Here is an 18,715-nt window from a genome sequence, read left to right on the forward strand (position 1 = left end):
TTCTTCAGGTCAGATTTCTACAATTTACGAACTTTCCACAAGCAATGCATTGGTATTTAAAATCGTCATTTTCGACCGCCACTAGTCAACCCTTTAATTCCACAGTGAGCCAATTTGCTTAAAAAGATTATGTTAGCCTCATACCAATGCACAGTGGTCTGTGCTATATGGAGTTAGCGGCCAAAAATACTTCGTGAAACTTCGGTCACGGCTTTATAATTATATCAGGACTATTTAATGATAAAATGGGATTGATTGATGACGGTTTGGTATAGCTCCCCATATAGACCGATCTCCCGATTTTACTTCTTGGGCTTCTAGAAATTGTATTTTCTATCCGCTTTGTCTGAAAATTGAAATCGAAAGGTATTTTTGGACCAAAAGTAGGTGTGCTGAAAATGGTGTGTATCGGTCCATGTTTTGGTATAGCCCCCATATAGATCGATCTCCCAATTTTACTTCTTGGGCTTCTAGGAACCATAGTTTATATCCGATTTCCCTGAATCTAGGAAATCTAGAGGTATTTTAAGACCACAAATAGGAGTGCCAAAAATGATGTCTATCGGTATGTACAAGCAAAAAAATAATTCTTTCCTCCCAAACGAAATTTTAGACAAACAAAGTTCGTTTCTCATTTGCTTTTCGCTGTAAGGAAGTGTATTTGGAAGAAAAGTATAAACTTTTTGTGATAAACGTTTATTCTTTTCCAGTTTATTTTTTTTTACCTTTCGCCTGGACGGAGAATCGAACCGCGAACAATGCACTTGGTAAGCCAACGCACTAACCACTGAGCTATGTACCTGTTATGATCATCAATAGATAAATATCCATATAAGTTATATTTATATAGCATAGCTTGCGGCGCCCACGAACCGAATAAACAAAGTTTATTTAACAGAAACAAACATTTAGTTTGACACTGTGGAGCAGTGGTTGCTACGTCCGACTTGCATGCCAAGGGTCGTGGTTTCAATCCCTGCTTCGACCAAAGTTTTATTTTTTTCGGAAGATTCCGAAAAATGTTCAACATTACATTGTACTATATTAAATTTTGAACTGTAAAATGTGTCTTATTAAAGACCTTAAGTCAAAAAAGAACAGTGTTTGCTATAAACGAAATGGACTGTGTTGTTGTTTCAAAAATAACCTTTTTAAAGAAAAAATAAAAATTTTGTAACAAACGAATTTTTTTGGTGATAAAAGTTTCAAATTTTCGAAGCAATTCACAAAACTCCAACAAAAGAAAAACGTTTTCGGTACACGTTTTCCAAACGTTTTTTTTTCTTTGCGTGTATGTATTTATATAGCCCCCATATTGACCAATCTCCCGATTTTACTTCTTGGGCTTCTAGAAACCGTATTTTCTATCCGATTTTCAAACACAGAGGTAATTTAGGACCGCAAATAGGTGTGAAGAAAATGATGGTTATAGGTTCATGTATTGGTATAGCCCCCATATATACCGATCTTCCGATTTTATTTTTTGGGCTTTTAGAAAACGTACTTTCTACCCGATTTGCCTAAAATTTAAAATCTAGAATTATTTTAAGATGACAAATATATGTAACGCAAATGAGGTGAATCAGCCCATGTGTTGGTATAGCCCACGTATAGACCGATCTCCCGATTTTACTCCAAGGGTAGTAGTTTTTATCCGATTTTCATGAAATAGTAAAACAAGATTGTTTTGAAAATTCGCCCTATTTTCATCGATATATTTTGAACCAATTAACTTATCACAGATCCAATTATACACGTTTCGTTCGTTATCTCAATACCTTGCATTCAAGTACAAACAACGATATAATCGGACATTTCTAGCTCGAGGTATAATTTGTTGAGTGGAAAAAGTCAGAAAAACTAAAAATAACGGGATATCTCATAAAAAATATTTTAACCTTCATTTTCAAATTCAGCAGATCAAAATACGTAAGAAATATCGTCAAATGTACATTTTCAGTGTAAACGAGTGTTAACAAGCACCATACAAAAAATCATATTTGGATATAAAAAAAGACCACTTCGGTATTAGGGAGATAACACAAAGGGGGGCAAAAGAAAGCAGCTGATTTTTACCAATTTAGAATCTTGAAATATTAACTAATAATCCACAAAAAATCCCATTGGAGACTTCAAGGGGGAACACAACTAAAACTCTACATAAAATTTACATATAAGAACGAACGAACACGAAACAATGAGACCAAGGCCGTAGCCAGGATTTTAATTCGGGGGGGGTTCAACTTAAAAAAAAAATATTCATATAATCTCATGTGTAGAAAATTTTATTTATGCATAGGTATGTATACAATATTTTTACAATATTAAATTGAGCCGACGGGCTTTTTGGGCAGCAAATAAATCAATGACTTCTTCAGTCGGCACATTTATTCGGCGATGAACCGACATTAATGCCAATCCATTGAGTCTACTCTCGCCAGTCGAATTTCTAAGATACGTCTTTACTCTCTTAATTTTTGAAAATGAACGTTCGGATGAACACATAGTAGCTGCAGGGATGGAAAATGCACTACTAAAGTACTTTTTTCAATACTTTTTCACCCCGGTCAGTACCGTAATACCCCCGCGAATAATTTAGTACCTTTTGTGTAGACATTTTTGAGTCGATATGAGATTTATGGTACAATATCTTTGACAAAATATTTTAATATTTTGAGAAAGTCTTTATCAACCTTATTTGCTAATAGTCTTTTACAAATATGGCAAAACAGACATGTTCATGTGGGAAGAAAATCTCGATTTTGTAAAAGACATAATCAAAAACAGGATTTTATTGATCTTCAAGAATGTTTTAGTCGAAAAAAGAATGCGATTCTATATTATCGATTTTTTATTTCGGTAGAAAATGTTGTCAAAATTTTATTTCAATTGAAAATTTTGTAAAAATTTTATTTCTATAGAAAATTTTTGCAAAATTTTATTTATATAGAAAATTTTGTCAAATTTTTATTTATATAGAAGATTTTGTCAAAATTTTATTTTCTTTAAAATTTAGTCTCTTGACAATAATTTTCCAGTGAAATTTTTGTAAAAAGTACCTTTCCGCTCAAAAAATCCCTTTTTTGTACTTTCTTAAAAATTGTATTTTCCATCCCTGAGTAACTGGCAAATTGACCAAAATTTATAAAAGAATATGCACGTTTGGAAATATCTCTTTATTGCACTCTCCAAGTGCTTCCATCGCTGAATTAGGCAGGTTCTTTTCGCAGATTTTGCGCCATTTCATTTACACATGTGTGTTTGGCTATTTCGTTGTTGTTGATATGGCTAAACAAAGCGAGTCATGTTCACAAAAAGAACAACAAACACAAATAAAAAGCAGAAAGACATTTTCCAAAAATGAAATTTGTGGTGCGAGAACAAAAACAATTTGTTTTTTCGGCCGTCGTTTGACGGACTTTTCAACTAGTATTCTATGATTTGTGCAAGTTTTATAGGTAAGCGTTTTTCAAAATAAAACCTCCAGTTTTTCTTCAACATCTTCGATAAAATTTTTCTATGCAGCTAAAAATATATATTTATATATATAGAAATATTCATTCATTTCGGGGGGATTTGAACCCCCTCACCCCCCCCCCCTGAATACGGCCTTGAATGAGACTGACAAAAATTGATTTTATAACAAATTTAAAATAATTTTTACACACTTTTTTATTTTAAAATATAGTTAATACCATTTAATTCAATATTCATTTCGATTTGTTTCGATATAATTTTTTTCTTTTGTTTTATTTTATTTATTTGAAAGTGCACTTAATTTTATACTTTTTCACACTTCAAAAACGAACAGCTTACCTGCGCTCTTCTTGAAGCCGTTCTTAAAGAGAACAGATGGAATAAAACAAAAACAAATACACATTGTAAAACCTTGTTTACATAAGAAACAGTGATGCCACACATTTTGACAAATTTCTAACTTTGATTTTTTATTTTTGGCCAAAGGGATCGACCACTGTGCAATGTAGGCCGGTTTAATGTCCAAGTCATTTAAACTACATATTATTACAATACTTATTCGAGCTTATTGGACAAGTTATTTTCAGTAACTTAATAGTACTAACTCTCTTATTCTGTTTGTCCAATAGGCTCGAATAAGTATCGTAATAATATCCTACATTTATATACACGAATCCGCGTATGCACTACAAGTGATCTTTGTATTAGAAAATATTGAGAAGCACAAAGTTGAGGAAGTCATCACTGTAAATGAAATCTATTTACGCGTGCAGCTTTGACTACCATAAATTTTGGATCTTCAAATATCTGGAATATGAATGAAAAGTACTCTTGTTGCAAAAGGTAGGAAACTCTGGAAATTGGAAAAATTCCCTACATTTGTAGAAAAAATGAAAAATCTGTCCTTTTTCCCTACAGATGTAATTTTAGGAGAAAATCCCTACAAAAACGGATTTTTCCCTACGCATGACATCACTGTCACAAATAAACAATTTGATTTTAGTAAAAAATAGAGATATTTTTACTTTACACAATTTTTCTTATCAAATTTACTTTCATATCTGGTGAATATTAACAGTATTAAATGCATATTATTTTTATATAGTACCAACCTTCAAATGATTCGTGTCAAAATTTGACGTCTGTAAGTCAATTAGTTTGTGAGATAGAGCGTCTTTTGTGAAGCAAATTTTGTTATTGTGAAAAAAAAATGGAAAAAAGGAATTTCGTGTTTTGATAAAATAACAAAAAAATTGATTGGTATGCAAAATTCAAGCGTGGTGAAATGAGCACGGAGGACGGTGATCGGTGAACGCAGTGGACGCCCGAAAGAGGTGGTTACCGACGAAAACATCAAAAAATAATCCACAAAATGATTTTGAATGACCGTAAAATGAAGTTGATCGAGATAGCAGAGGCCTTAAAGATATCAAAGGAACGTGTTGGTCATATCATTCATCAATATTTGGATATGCAAAAGCTCTGTGCAAAATGGGTTCCGCGCGAGCTCACATTTGACCAAAAACATCAAATTGTTGATGATTCTGAGCGGTGTTTGCAGCTGTTAACTCGTAATACACCCGAGTTTTTCCGTCGATATGTGACAATGCATGAAACATGGCTCCATCACTACACTCCTGAGTCCAATCGACATTCGGCTGAGTGGACAGCGACCGGTGAACCATCTCCGAAGCGTGGAAAGACTCAAAAGTCCGCTAGCAAAGTAATGGCCTCTGTTTTTTGGGATGCGCATGGAATAATTTTTATCGATTATCTTGAGAAGGGAAAAACCATCAACAGAGACTATAATATGGCGTTATTGGAGCGTTTGAAAGTCGAAATCGCGGTAAAAGAAGAAGAAAAAAGTGTTGTTCCACCAAGACAACGCACCGTGCCACAAGTCATTGAGAACGATGGCAAAAATTCATGAATTGGGCTTCGAATTGCTTCCCCACCCACCGTATTCTCCAGATCTGGCCCCCAGCGACTATTTCTTGTTCTCAGACCTCAAAAGAATGCTCGCAGGGAAAAAATTTGCCTGCAATGAATAGGTGATCGCCGAAACTGAGGCCTATTTTGAGGCAAAACCGAAGGAGTACTACCAAAATGGTATCAAAAAATTGGAAGGTCGTTATAATCGTTGTATCGCTCTTGAAGGGAACTTTGTTGAATAATAAAAACGAATTTTGACAAAAAAATGTGTTTTTCTTTGTTAGACCGGGGACTTATCAGCCAACCTATTAATTAATTTTTTGTGTGCAATTTCATGAAAGGTATTTTTTACCAGTGTACGTTGGTCTAAACAAACAATATTTTGTTTAGACCAAACCTGAAAATATACATACATATATCACAGAAAATAATTGACTAGAACTACTTTTAAAAAATATTTGAATTTTAAGTGGATGGTGTAAAAGAACGAATCATCCGATTTTAGCAAAGGGCGCAAAAAAGTATATATCACAATTTTGGCCTCCCACTAGTTTTTGAGTTGATTATAGTGTATATTATGTTATTGAATCAAGTAATAAAATTCAGCTAATTGTGATTGCATTCGAACTTGAAAATCAAATTTTGACAAACAATTCAAAAAACTACAAATTAGAAGTTAAATAATATTCACCAGATATGAAAGTATGTTATTTCCTCCCAAATTTTAGATAAACAGAGTTCGTTTCTCGTTTGCTTTTTGATTTAAGTAAGTTTATTTGAATAAAAAGTATATACTTTTTGTGAGAAACGTTTATTCTTTTCGAGGATGTAAAAACAATTTCACAAAGACTAACTCAAAAATCAATATTTTCTGGCTAATTGCATTTTCCCTCACATCTTTCGCACTTCCACGAGGTTTTTAGTTCTTAGCACTTTTTTCTGTAATACAAACAATGTAGAAGAAATTATTCGATTTTATAAATATTTAAAATTTTACCTTTTGCCTGGACGGAGAATCGAACCGCGGACCATGCAATTTATAAGTTTTTTAGTTTTTCTAGGGTTAAATATTTTCTGCCATGAGATGTTGACACATCTCTCCAAAATAAGAATTTGACAACCCTGTTATAAACAAAAAATTTCATCAGTACCAGCTTACGAAATTGAGGCCTACCGAAATTTTCGTTAGCATAAATGGCAATGCATTTCTTATGGGAAGGACATTTTTCGCAAGAGGTACATACCGGCCTTAAGAATTACTTCAAACTTTCTAAATATAGAAATAAAATTTTAAGTAATTTTTCTATAGAAATATAATTTTGAGAAAATATTTAGAGAAATAAAATTTTGACGTCAAAATACTTGTTTTGTTTTTTTTTTTTCTTTTTTAATTTGGAAGATTAGGTAAAATTTTCTTGAAATTTTGGGAGATTACTTTTGGTACGAGTGGTAACCGTGATTGTAACCCATGTCAGAGAGAATGAAAATACAACAGAACGAAACTGTGAAGCGAAATTGTATCAGTAGGTGGCAATCATGAGGAAAATTTATCTAATATCTTGCAGTTTTTGTCGGCGCTTCTCTCAAATATCATACAGTTTGTGTCGGCGTCATCCAGTTCAGTTCTTTACGGAACGTAAGGAAAATAGGATTTACAACCTTGTAGTAACAGAAATGTTTTCATTCCATTAAATTTTTTGGCAGACAATTTGAAATTATAACTGCCGATGTCTTTATAAAGAATTTATCAAAACAGTGCTTCGACCGCAACGTCGGTAATACCAAAGCTGCAAGCTTTGTGTGACATCTATAGGTTGATATTTGTTTTCTTCGCAGAAGAGATTGATTTGCATTCTCTCTGCCCATATGATGCTGTTAGACCCTGTGTAACCCTAAAAGTATGTTACAAATATAGTATATATTGTTTCGAAAACAAATGGGTGGCTCGAACACATGCAAAAAATTACTGAACACGTCCCCATGGCATAACAGGGTGATTCATAATCTTATTTTACTGTTACTAGCGGTCAGCTTTTCTGATTCACACAACGAAATAACTAAAAATCTGAGAATATTGAATTTTGATCGATCAAATGGTCTCGTTTCGATATTGGAAAATCTGACTAAATTAACTCTTCGAAAATGGGTCTAAATAACTATGCAAAAAAAAAATACACTGTATACGTGTGGTGAAATAAAAACTTCGTTCTGTTTGTAACACAAGGTGGTCTCGAAATTCTGAATAGATTCTAAAGATTTTTAATTCTCTCTAAAAATGAATTTTAAAGAAAGTAAAATCTTCAATTGCTACTTTGGATAATAAAACTTGGAGCAAGGTGTTCTCTAATTACGTGTACTTCTCTATTGATTTAGATATCAATAAGTATATGTACACGCAAAAAAAAATAATTCATTCCTCCCAAACGAAATTTTAGACAAACAAAGTTCGTTTCTCATTTGCTTTTCGCTGTAAGGAAGTGTATTTGGAAGAAAAGTATATACTTTTTGTGATAAACGTTTATTCCTTTCCAGGATGTAAAAACAATTTCATAAAGACTAACTCAAAAAAAAAAAGTGTATACGGCAGTAAGTTCGGCCAGGCAATTTTTTAATTGAAACAAAAATCAATCACACAAATTAATAGTATCAATTAATTTTTTAATTGGATCAATTAATTTTTTAATTGGCTGTCAATTAATTTTTTAATTGATACTATCATTTCTGTGATTGAAGACATTTCAATTAAAAAATTAATTGGATCAATTAATTTCGTGATTGAATCAGAAAAATATTTTTTTGTGTGTACGATTTTATAAATTTTAAATTTTTTTTTACCTTTCGCCTGGACGGAGAATCGAACCGCGGACCATGCACTTTGTAAGCCAACACACTAACCACTGAGCTATGTACCTGTTATGGTCATCAATAGATAATTATCCATATAAGTTATATTTATATAGCACAGCTTGCGGCGCCCACGAACCGAATAAACAAAGTATATTTAACAGAAACAAACATTTAGTTTGGCACCGTGGAGCAGTGGTTGCTACGTCCGACTTGCCTGTCAAGGGTCGTGGGTTCGATCCCTGCTTCGACCAAAGTTTTTTTGTTTTTGTTACATATATTCCGGATATGTTCGGAAGATTCCGAAAAAATGTTCAACATTACATTGTACTATATTAAATTTTGAACTGTAAAATGTGTCTTATTAAAGACCTAAAGTCAGAAAAGAACAGTGTTTGATATAAACGAATTGGACTGTGTTATTATTTCAAAAATAACTTTTTTTATTGAAAAAATAAAAATTTTGTAACAAACGAATTTTTTTGGTGATAAAAGTTTAAAATTTTCGAAGCAATTCAAAAAACTCTAACAAAAGAAAAACGTTTTCGATACACGTTTTCCAAACGTTTTTTTTTTTTCTTTCATAAAAAAAATCGGTTCAAGTTAGTGATTTTCGGCAAAAAAAAAGCATCGGGATTTAGGGTAGCAACAATGTAACATATATACCCATTTAAAGAATTCTTTCCTTAAAATCATGATTCGGAGTACAGACTTGTTTTTTGTTTTAATTTTAATACAAATGTCTCTTTTTATTTTATTAAAATGTAAAAGCTTATACATATAAAAAAAATTATAGATTATTTTCAACAACAAAAAATGGAAGCAAACATGCTAATACATATATACAAAATTAAAATATACGAATATATACTATTTACATAGAAATTGGTAAGCATAAATAAATACTTAGAAACTAATTTTAAATTTAATAATAGATATAAATATTGTGTAGATTGAAACGATTTGTAACAACGAACAAATATTTTTTACAAAATTCTTTAATGCTTTAGACTGGCGCCAATTTTGTTTATATTTTAATTTTGTATTTTTACGGGTTTTTGTTATATATATCACATATTATATTGCCTATTTCTTTATTCTTGCATAGCTTCAAATACTGCCTAGCAGTATAACTTCGAAATTTATGGGTCTTCCCATGGTTTTGGGTTGTAGAAAAATCTATGACCTTCTCAAATTCGTTGTTTTCGGATATGTTGTAAGAGATGGTTCAGGATTCGCCTTAGCTTTGGGTGGTTTGTAAGTGGGTAAATCTATGAAAACTGGCTCATAATCAGGATTTTCAGGTTTCAATGCTCGCGATTCAGTCATCACAATATTTGTGTAATATGTTGGAGAATCCTGGGATTCTTCAGTCTGTGGTTGCTGTTGTATTGGAGTCTGTTGAAATAGTGAAAAGCCCGGAGGTCTTAATAAAGCAAATATATTTCTTTGTTCCCTAGACTCGGAAAAGTGTGAATCACCGTTGGGTCTCTTCTGCTGTCCCATCTGTCGTCTGTTGGAGTTCTCTTTGAAGGTGTCCTCTTCGAAGCGTGGTATATAGCGTGGCTTTCGAGTTTCCGCTTTCAGACTGTCTTGATTTGCAGGAACATTAAATCCAAAAAATCTTGGAGCTTGAACAGATATTAAAGGTAATATAGTTTCTCGTGCATAACGTTCTGCCCTCTGAAGAAATTCTCCCAAACGGAAAGGAAATAATTGTACGGTAACTTGATCTTCCTCCGCTGACGATTTAGGGTGATCTTGTTTAGTGGAAATGGGGGTAATTTTGATAACATCGAATTTATCTGGTCTCTCCGTAATGGGTTGCGGATCGGGCAGTATGATCTCTTTGCCTTTTTTCACACGTGGTGTAGTGGCCTTAAGTATAGGTTCCATTATTTCTCCCACGCCAGTGAAGTCATTTAGATTTCTTCCACGATTAACATTCAAACGTCGATCATTTAAAATCGGTTCAAATATTTCCTCCGGCTGTTCGGAGAAACTACGGCTGGTCTCTCCCAAATCCTTATCCAATGAATTACCCTCCAAAATAGGCTGCCATGGTAGTTCACCATTATCTTCTAAAGCATAGCTTTGATTCTCTCCCAATTTGAAGCTGGATCCAAGATTAAGGAAATTCTTGCGTTTCTTTATAGTTTCGATGGCATCAGCTTCGGGTAGTTGCACACTTTCTTGAGCCGAAGAGTCAGGTGCTTGGGTAGCAGGTTTGGCTGTGAAGGCTCCATAGTCATCCTGATTATCAAGTTCACAGTTTCCTGGTTTCAATTTCATACGAACCGGTGATCCAGTTGACAATTTGGTATTAGGTTTGCAAATTGAATGACTACGCCCATAGCTATCAGTCAATATAACTTTGTCTATATCCCAATGAGGCAATCCCTTGGAGAGCCAGCCACTGTAGTGTTTATAATTTAGACTGAGTGTAGTGGGAAAGCCCAAAGCAGGATGAGGAACTATAATCTTAGAGACAATGTCGCCGGCAAAGAATTCCGAATCATCTTTCCTAAATCACAAAGAAAATAAGTAACTCTTTGGTGAAAAACATTGACAAACTACTTACTCCGATATTTGAAATGTCTCATTGAGACCTCCTTCTCCCTCCAAAATAGCTTCCAAACGTCCAATAGTCCTCAAAGGTAAATCATTGAAAGAATTGAAAATTTGTAACTGAAATTGATGGGCACAAAAGGGTTCTTCTTCTCTGGTCAATAGGTATAATTGGCCACGACCCGATGAACGATCTGCATAATATCCCATGTTACCACAGCGTGGTACTCCCTCTGCTAAATCTTCATCATCTTGGGCACAAGGAAAACATTTGCCTTTTAGGAAATCATCATAGTTGGCACAGGGAAAAGCCGGAAACAAACATCGAGGTGCAACGGAATCTATAAAAAATTTATAGGCTCGTCGATGGTTGCAAAGAGAGCGGCCCTCCTCCTCCTCGGCCGTCTGGGCAGCTGGAATATGACACCAAAAGTAACTCTTTAAACTAAACTACTCGATTTTTTTGGAAACTCCCACTTACACCATATAAAATCTGTTACCGCTCCCACAAAAAGATTTGAACATCCTGTCTGTACTCTACCGCCATTGGGATAAAAATCCACATCTCCCATAGGTTGCCAGGATCCTAAACCACCAAGGATAAGATTTTCACCGTTCGAATGAATGACATCTACAAACTCTGCATCGGTGCTATCCAAACGAACTTTAGGATGTTGAGCTTCAAAGAGGGGACCAGCGGGATCCAAACCTGTGATACGGGCCAAGCCAGGCAACTCAGCTCCAGCAAATCCCGATACATGGGCACCCAGACTAAAACCAATTATATGGGTGCGGGCCAAGTTTAGGCCTTTATATTCTTGGAGATTTTTCAATAGCATAGCCAATTGTTTACCCACCAAACGGGTATTGGTAGCAGCCCTTACATAATTGGGAAAAGTGGCACCATTTTCCCAATCCACACAAATGACAATGCAATCCTCCTGGGAAAACAAGTATTAATGAGCAAAAATTTCAAAATCTTGGGTTTGTTCAACTTACCACTGCCATTAGAGCTGTCTTCATTTCATAAATCCAAACATGGGGACAAGCCGATCCAAAGCCATGGACTATAACTCTCACCGACATTTCATCGAAACCCTCCAGATCGTCAATTGTAATGGGTACTTTTTGAAATGTTGGCTTTCTTGTGGGCATAGAAGTTGTTGTGGTTGAAGGTTCTTCGGTTGTCATATCTGGAGGATATTCTGTGCTATTTAAACTCCTTTTACGATTATAAGTCTTGGAATTCTTAAATGTTTCTGTCATATTAAGAAAAGGTAATTCCATCAATGGTCGGTCCGATCGATTCTTGGTGGAATAGAAAAAGAATTTTGTATTTATTTCCTGGGGTGGTGAGGGTAGCATTTCCAAGTAGGCAAATGGACCAGAATCTTCAAAACAACCCAACTCGTCATAGCAAACCCGCTTTGCTGAGGCCCTCTTGACTCTGCGAAAATTACGATAAATTAGGCTGTCATATTAATCATTGCAATTGCTATACCTTGATCTCTTTTGCCTCTCCTTGTATAATTCATATTCAAGTAAAGACTCTCGTACCGCACGCACCAATTCCGATTGATTTCCATTGCTATTGGCGAATTTTCGATTAAGTGATTCATTTGGAGTTAGCGAAGATTCAATATTTTCCAAGTGGGAATTATCTGGAAAATGATTAATTAAGATTATATAAGTTTTGATAATATATTGTTTTTGAAATCGGATAGTATTCACGGATAGCGAGAACCATAACGGTATAGTCAAGAGAAAATTCGCCTTCTGCGAACATTTCTGCTGAGCGATCATCCCTCAGAAATTTGTGACCTGAAAATAGCAGCTAGAGGCCTTAGCTGGGAAATGCTGCAGATGAAAAAGAAACTCGAAACTAAAATCTTGGATCATTTTCGATGACTTCAAATAGGGTTGTTTGCATAGAGCTATGGATACGTTAACTTATGTTCAAATCAAGAAATGGCGTTTTCAATGTGATCCTTGGGAGTCAACGTATTACAATGTTTAGCTTAGCTTCAATCCTAGTCTTAACCAAATAACAGGTTGGCTGATAAGTCCCCGGTCTGACACATAGATGGCGCCGCTAGTATTAAATACATATTATTTTTATATAGTACCAACCTTCAAATGACGTCTGTAAGTCAATTAGTTTGTGAGATAGAGCGTCTTTTGTGAAGCAACTTTTGTTATTGTAAAAAAAATGGAAAAAAGGAATTTCTTGTTTTCATAAAATACTTTTTTCTGAAGGGAAAAAATACGGTGGAAGCAAAAACTTGGCTTGATAATGAGTTTTCGGACTCTGCCCCAGGGAAATCAACAATAATTGATTGGTATGCAAAATTCAAGCGTGGTGAAATGAGCACGGTGAACACAGTGGACGCCCGAAAGAGGTGGTTACCGACGAAAACATCAAAAAAATCCACAAAATGATTTTGAATGACCGTAAAATGAAGTTGATCGAGATGGCAGAGGCCTTAAAGATATCAAAGGAACGTGTTGGTCATATCATTCATCAATATTTGGATATGCGAAAGCTCTGATGAGTGCCGCGCGAGCTCACATTTGACCAAAAACAACAACGTGTTGATGATTCTGAGCGGTGTTTGCAGCTGTTAACTCGTAATACACCCGCGTTTTTCCGTCGATATATGACAACGGATGAAACATGGCTCCATCACTACACTCCTGAGTCCAATCGACAGTCGGCTGAGTGGACAGCGACCGGTGAACCGTCTCCGAAGCGTGGAAAGACTCAAAAGTCCGCTGGCAAAGTAATGGCCTTTTTTCTTTGGAATGCGCATGGAATAATTTTTATCGATTATCTTGAGAAGGGAAAATCCATCAATAGTGACTATTATATGGCGTTATTGGAGCGTTTGAAGGTCGAAATCGCGGCAAAACGGCCCCATATGAAGAAGAAAAAAGTGTTGTTCCACCAAGACAACGCACCGTGCCACAAGTCGTTGAGAACGATGGCAAAAATTCATGAATTGGGCTTCGAATTGCTTTCCTACCCACCGTCTTCTGCAGATCTTGCTCCCAGGGTCTTTTTCTTGTTCAGACCTCAAAAGAATGCTCGCAGGAAAAAAATTTGGCTGCAATGAAGAGGTTACCGCCGAAACTGAGGCCTATTTTGAGGCAAAACCGAAGGAGTTCTACCAAAATGGTATCAAAAAATTGGAAGTTCGTTATAATCGTTGTATCGCTCTTGAAGGGAACTATGTTTCAAGCTCCAAGACAGGATTAACTCACAGCTTTCGCTACAGTATCCTCATGAATCCTCTTCGGATTTGTCTGGCCGATTAATCTAGGGATTCTCTTTTGTAAAGTTCGATCTCTCGAACGAAGATCGAACCTGATATTCCTAAGAGGTAATTGCCATAAGATGGTGATTCCGATAATTTGGTACCTAAAGTTTTTTCTTTCAGGCCAAGCAAAGTTCGTTGGATGTCATATATAAATATTTATTTTTGACTAAATTTCACAACAAATTGGACATTACACTGCCAACACTCTTATCGCAGCTGTATCGCCCATCGGTCAATGATGACCATCGATTAATCGCCGTTCGCAACAATTGGGTCTCTGCTACTCAACAACGTTAGACAACAGAGACCTCTCTAATTAAGCGGATGTATTTGAGATGCATTGGAAGACAATTTAGACGCATTGGAAGACAACTTTCAAGCTTTTATTATAAAATGTTCCTAAAAATCAACGTCAATTTTTGCCAAATAGTACAAAGGTACAGTGATTTCAACAGACATATTCTCTCAGAAATTCGAGATGATCAAGACCATATACTCGTATTGAGTTTCATTTTACCCTATATCTAATATAGGAATAAAAACCATTTCCCACTAACAAAGAGCATTTACTAAGTTCATCAATTGTGTATATAGCGCTAAGAGCCATTAAAAATTCGTATTGCATACTTTTATGACCAATATACTAAAGAAACAAAATCAAAAGAGATGACAGAAAACAATGGTACCTCATTTTGTTTTGAAGTGATCTAAGAGGAATTAAAAAGAGAGTTTTTTTTTTGTTCAAATGACACCGTCACCTACTCATGGAATAATGTTTTATTGTCATCGTTGTCTTTAATGCTTCCTACAATGGACGATGATGGTGTAAACGTTAATTAACGCTCCTCACACTTAATGATGCGGTAGTTGTTAAATTTGTCCATGCTTAAGAAAATTTTGTGCGACGGGAGGGGGGTCTATATAACGGTGGCATATAAAGCGTAACTAAGGTAGCGTGTTATGGAGGAGGTCCAATGAGCGCGCCCAATGGGGAAGAGACTTTATAGCAGTATAACAGCTCATCCATAGCATAAAATGATACCTTATATAATTTACAATATCTACATAATTTTATTAGAGAAAATGCTTAGCAAATTGAAGTACTTTGAAGAGTTACAACAAAAAAGTGTAGGAGTCGAATGGTTGACAGAATTACATATAATATTGTGGTCAAGGTATGTGATAACACCGAAAAACATACGATTTAATGTTGATTGAAATACGAATTCCGTTTTTGTGTAGCATAGAAAACGGAAAGAAAGATTTTTTACTTAACCAAACTTTTCATTGAAGGCATTCAGTATGTGAAGAATTGGAATTTGCAGCAAAAAACTTGGCCGATGCACGAACCAGCACCTTAAACAAGAATTTCATGTCTTTTTATACCCTGCTCCATACTGTGGAACAGGGTATTATAAGTTAGTGCATATGTTTGCAACACCCAGAAGGAGACGAGATAGACACATGGTGTCTTTGGCAAAAATGCTCAGGGTGGGCTCTTGAGTCGATATAGCGATGTCCGTCTGTCCGCGAACACATTTTTGTAATCAAAGTCTAGGTCGCAGTTTTAGTCCAATCGACTTCAAATTTGGCACAAGTATGTGTTTTAGCTCAGAATAGATCCCTAATGATTTTGAAAGAAATCGGTTCAGATTTAGATATAGCTCCCATATATATATTTCGCCCGATATGGACTTATATGGCCCCAGAAGCCAGAGTTTTAACCTAATTTGCTTAAAATTTTGCACAAGAAGAACAATTAGTACTGTAGTCAAGTGTGCCAAATTTTATTGAAATCGGTTCAGATTTAGATATAGCACCCATATATATCTTTCGCCCGATATGGACTAATACGGTCCCAGAAGCCAGAGTTTTACCCCAATTTGGTTGAAATTTTGCACAGGGAGTAAAATTAGCATAGTAGCTATGCGTGCCAAATTTGGTTGAAATCGGTTCAGATTTAGATATAGCTCCCATATATAGCTTTCGGCCGATTTAAACTCATTTGACCACAGAGGCCAATTTTTTGCTCCGATTTAGTTGAAATTTTGCACAGGGAGTAGAATTAGCATTGTAGCTATGCGTGCCAAATTTGGTTGAAATCGGTTCAGATTTAGATATAGCTCCCATATATATGTTTTTCTGATTTCGACAAAAATGGTCAAAATACCAACATTTTCCTTGTAAAATCGCCACTGCTTAGTCGAAAAGTTGTAAAAATGGCTCTAATTTTCCTAAACTTCTAATACATATATATCGAGCGATAAATCATAAATAAACTTTTGCGAAGTTTCCTTAAAATTGCTTCAGATTTAAACGTTTCCCATATTTATACCCTGCTCCACACTGTGGAACAGGGTATTATAAGTTAGTGCATATGTTTGCAACACCCAGAAGGAGACGAGATAGACACATGGTGTCTTTGGCAAAAATGCTCAGGGTGGGCTCTTGAGTCGATATAGCGATGTCCGTCTGTCCGTGAACACATTTTTGTAATCAAAGTCTAGGTCGCAGTTTTAGTGCAATCGACTTCAAATTTGGCACAAGTATGTGTTTTGGCTCAGAATAGATCCCTATTGATTTTGAAAGAAATCGGTTCAGATTTAGATATAGCTCCCATATATATATTTCGCCCGATATGGACTTATATGGCCCCAGAAGCCAGAGTTTTAACCTAATTTGCTTAAAATTTTGCACAAGAAGAACAATTAGTACTGTTGTCAAGTGTGCCAAATTTTATTGAAATCGGTTCAGATTTAGATATAGCTCCCATCATTAGCGTAGCTAAACAATTTTCCTAGGGGGGGCTGTAGCCCCCCTAGCTAAAAATTTATAGACTGAACTTATAGGTTCAATTAATGTTTTATTTCATAGAATTGAATAAAAAATTAGACATCAAAATAACTCGTCAATTAATTTATAATAAAGCAACTAAAAGTAGTTCCACACTTTTCCCAGCAAGAAAATTGTGCGTTGTTCTAAAGGCACAACTTCAAAAGTACTTCCAAAAATGTCCTCAATTATTTTAACTACACAGGAAGTTTTTTTATTTGATTTTTTTTCATATTTTAATGTGTAATTTTTTGTTTTTTTTTTTTCAAATAGTTAAAAAAAAGAGTAAGAATAAATAAATTGGTACAAATTATTCAAATTTTGCCACAAAACTGCTAAATTCATTATAGAAAAATCGATATCAAAAAATTTTTTAATTCACATTCTACACGCAAAGAAAAAAAACGTTTGGAAAACGTGTACCGAAAACGTTTTTCTTTTGTTAGAGTTTTTTGAATTGCTTCGAAAATTTTAAACTTTTATCACCAAAAAAATTCGTTTGTTACAAAGTTTTTATTTTTTCAATAAAAAAAGTTATTTTTGAAACAACAACAGAGTCCATTTCGTTTATATCAAACACTGTTCTTTTCTGACTTTTGGTCTTTAATAAAACACATTTTACAGTTCAAAATTTAATATAGTACAATGTAATGTTGAACATTTTTTTCGGAATCTTCCGAACATATGTAGAATGTATGTAAAAAAAAAAAAAAAAAAAAAAAAAAAACTTTGGTCGAAGCAGGGATCGAACCCACGACCCTCGGCATGAGAGTCAGACGTAGCAACCACTGCTCCACGGTGCCAAACTAAATGTTTGTTTCTGTTAAATAAACTTTGTTTATTCGGTTCGTGGGCGCCGCAAGCTATGCTATATAAATATAACTTATATGGATATTTATCTATTGATGACCATAACAGGTACATAGCTCAGTGGTTAGTGTGTTGGCTTACAAAGTGCATGGTCCGCGGTTCGATTCTCCGTCCAGGCGAAAGGTAAAAAAATTTTAAAAATTTATAAAATCGTATAATTTCTTCTACATTGTTTGTATTACAGAAAAAGGTGTTAAGAACTAAAAATCTTCGTGGAAGTGAGAAAGATGTGAGGGAAAATGCAATTAGCCAGAAAAAATTTTTTTTTTTGAGTTAGTCTTTATGAAATTGTTTTTACATCCTGGAAAAGAATAAACGTTTATCACAAAAAGTATATACTTTTCTTCCAAATACACTTCCTTACAGCGAAAAGCAAATGAGAAACGAACTTTGTTTGTCTATAATTTCGTTTGGGAGGAAAGAATTATTTTTTTGCGTGTAAACACTGAATTCAGATCACACCTTAAGAAGTGATGCAAATTCATTGCAACGGGTGTTGAAACGGTGGACATTTGTCATATGACAAGCTCATATTACATTCATTGCTTCTCCGCCAATTTTGCACCACTTCTAGACCCAAAAAGAACATTTTCACTACTTTTTTGGCGACGCTTTTCCGCAGCATTATTAAGATATTAATTTATGAAAGAATAGTTTTAATATCAATTACTATTTTTTTAATTAAATTGACTAAACTAAATCAATCATAAGTTCAACCACAGCTTTATTTCATAAATATCTGACTTCAAACATTGCCATCGGCAACTGCTACCACAACCCAAGTAATTCGATTGTTCATGAAAGTCTTTAGCGGAACTTTGTGCGATTGTATATACTTGTTTAATTTTTATAAAAATTAAAAAAAAAAAAACTAT

At 34.7% G+C, this 18,715-nt stretch overlaps 1 protein-coding gene across 4 annotated transcripts in view; it reads right to left on the reverse strand.

Moving 5' to 3' along the window:
- Nucleotides 1-9,283: 9,283 nt before the first annotated feature.
- The window catches only part of LOC142231798 (uncharacterized), a 101,495-nt gene continuing 92,063 nt past the window's right edge, over nucleotides 9,284-18,715 (reverse strand). For all 4 annotated transcript variants that reach the window (XM_075302441.1, XM_075302440.1, XM_075302442.1 and 1 more), the window contains 5 exons: nucleotides 12,323-12,482; nucleotides 11,821-12,268; nucleotides 11,303-11,762; nucleotides 10,835-11,234; nucleotides 9,284-10,777 (listed from right to left, as the gene is read on the reverse strand). In XM_075302441.1, coding sequence (XP_075158556.1) covers nucleotides 9,433-10,777; nucleotides 10,835-11,234; nucleotides 11,303-11,762; nucleotides 11,821-12,268; nucleotides 12,323-12,482 — 2,813 coding nt within the window. In that variant the 3' untranslated portion in view covers nucleotides 9,284-9,432. The remainder of the gene's footprint in view (nucleotides 10,778-10,834; nucleotides 11,235-11,302; nucleotides 11,763-11,820; nucleotides 12,269-12,322; nucleotides 12,483-18,715) is intronic.

This window comes from Haematobia irritans, chromosome 3, assembly GCF_050003625.1.
Source record: "Haematobia irritans isolate KBUSLIRL chromosome 3, ASM5000362v1, whole genome shotgun sequence".
Lineage (NCBI taxonomy): Eukaryota > Metazoa > Arthropoda > Insecta > Diptera > Muscidae > Haematobia > Haematobia irritans.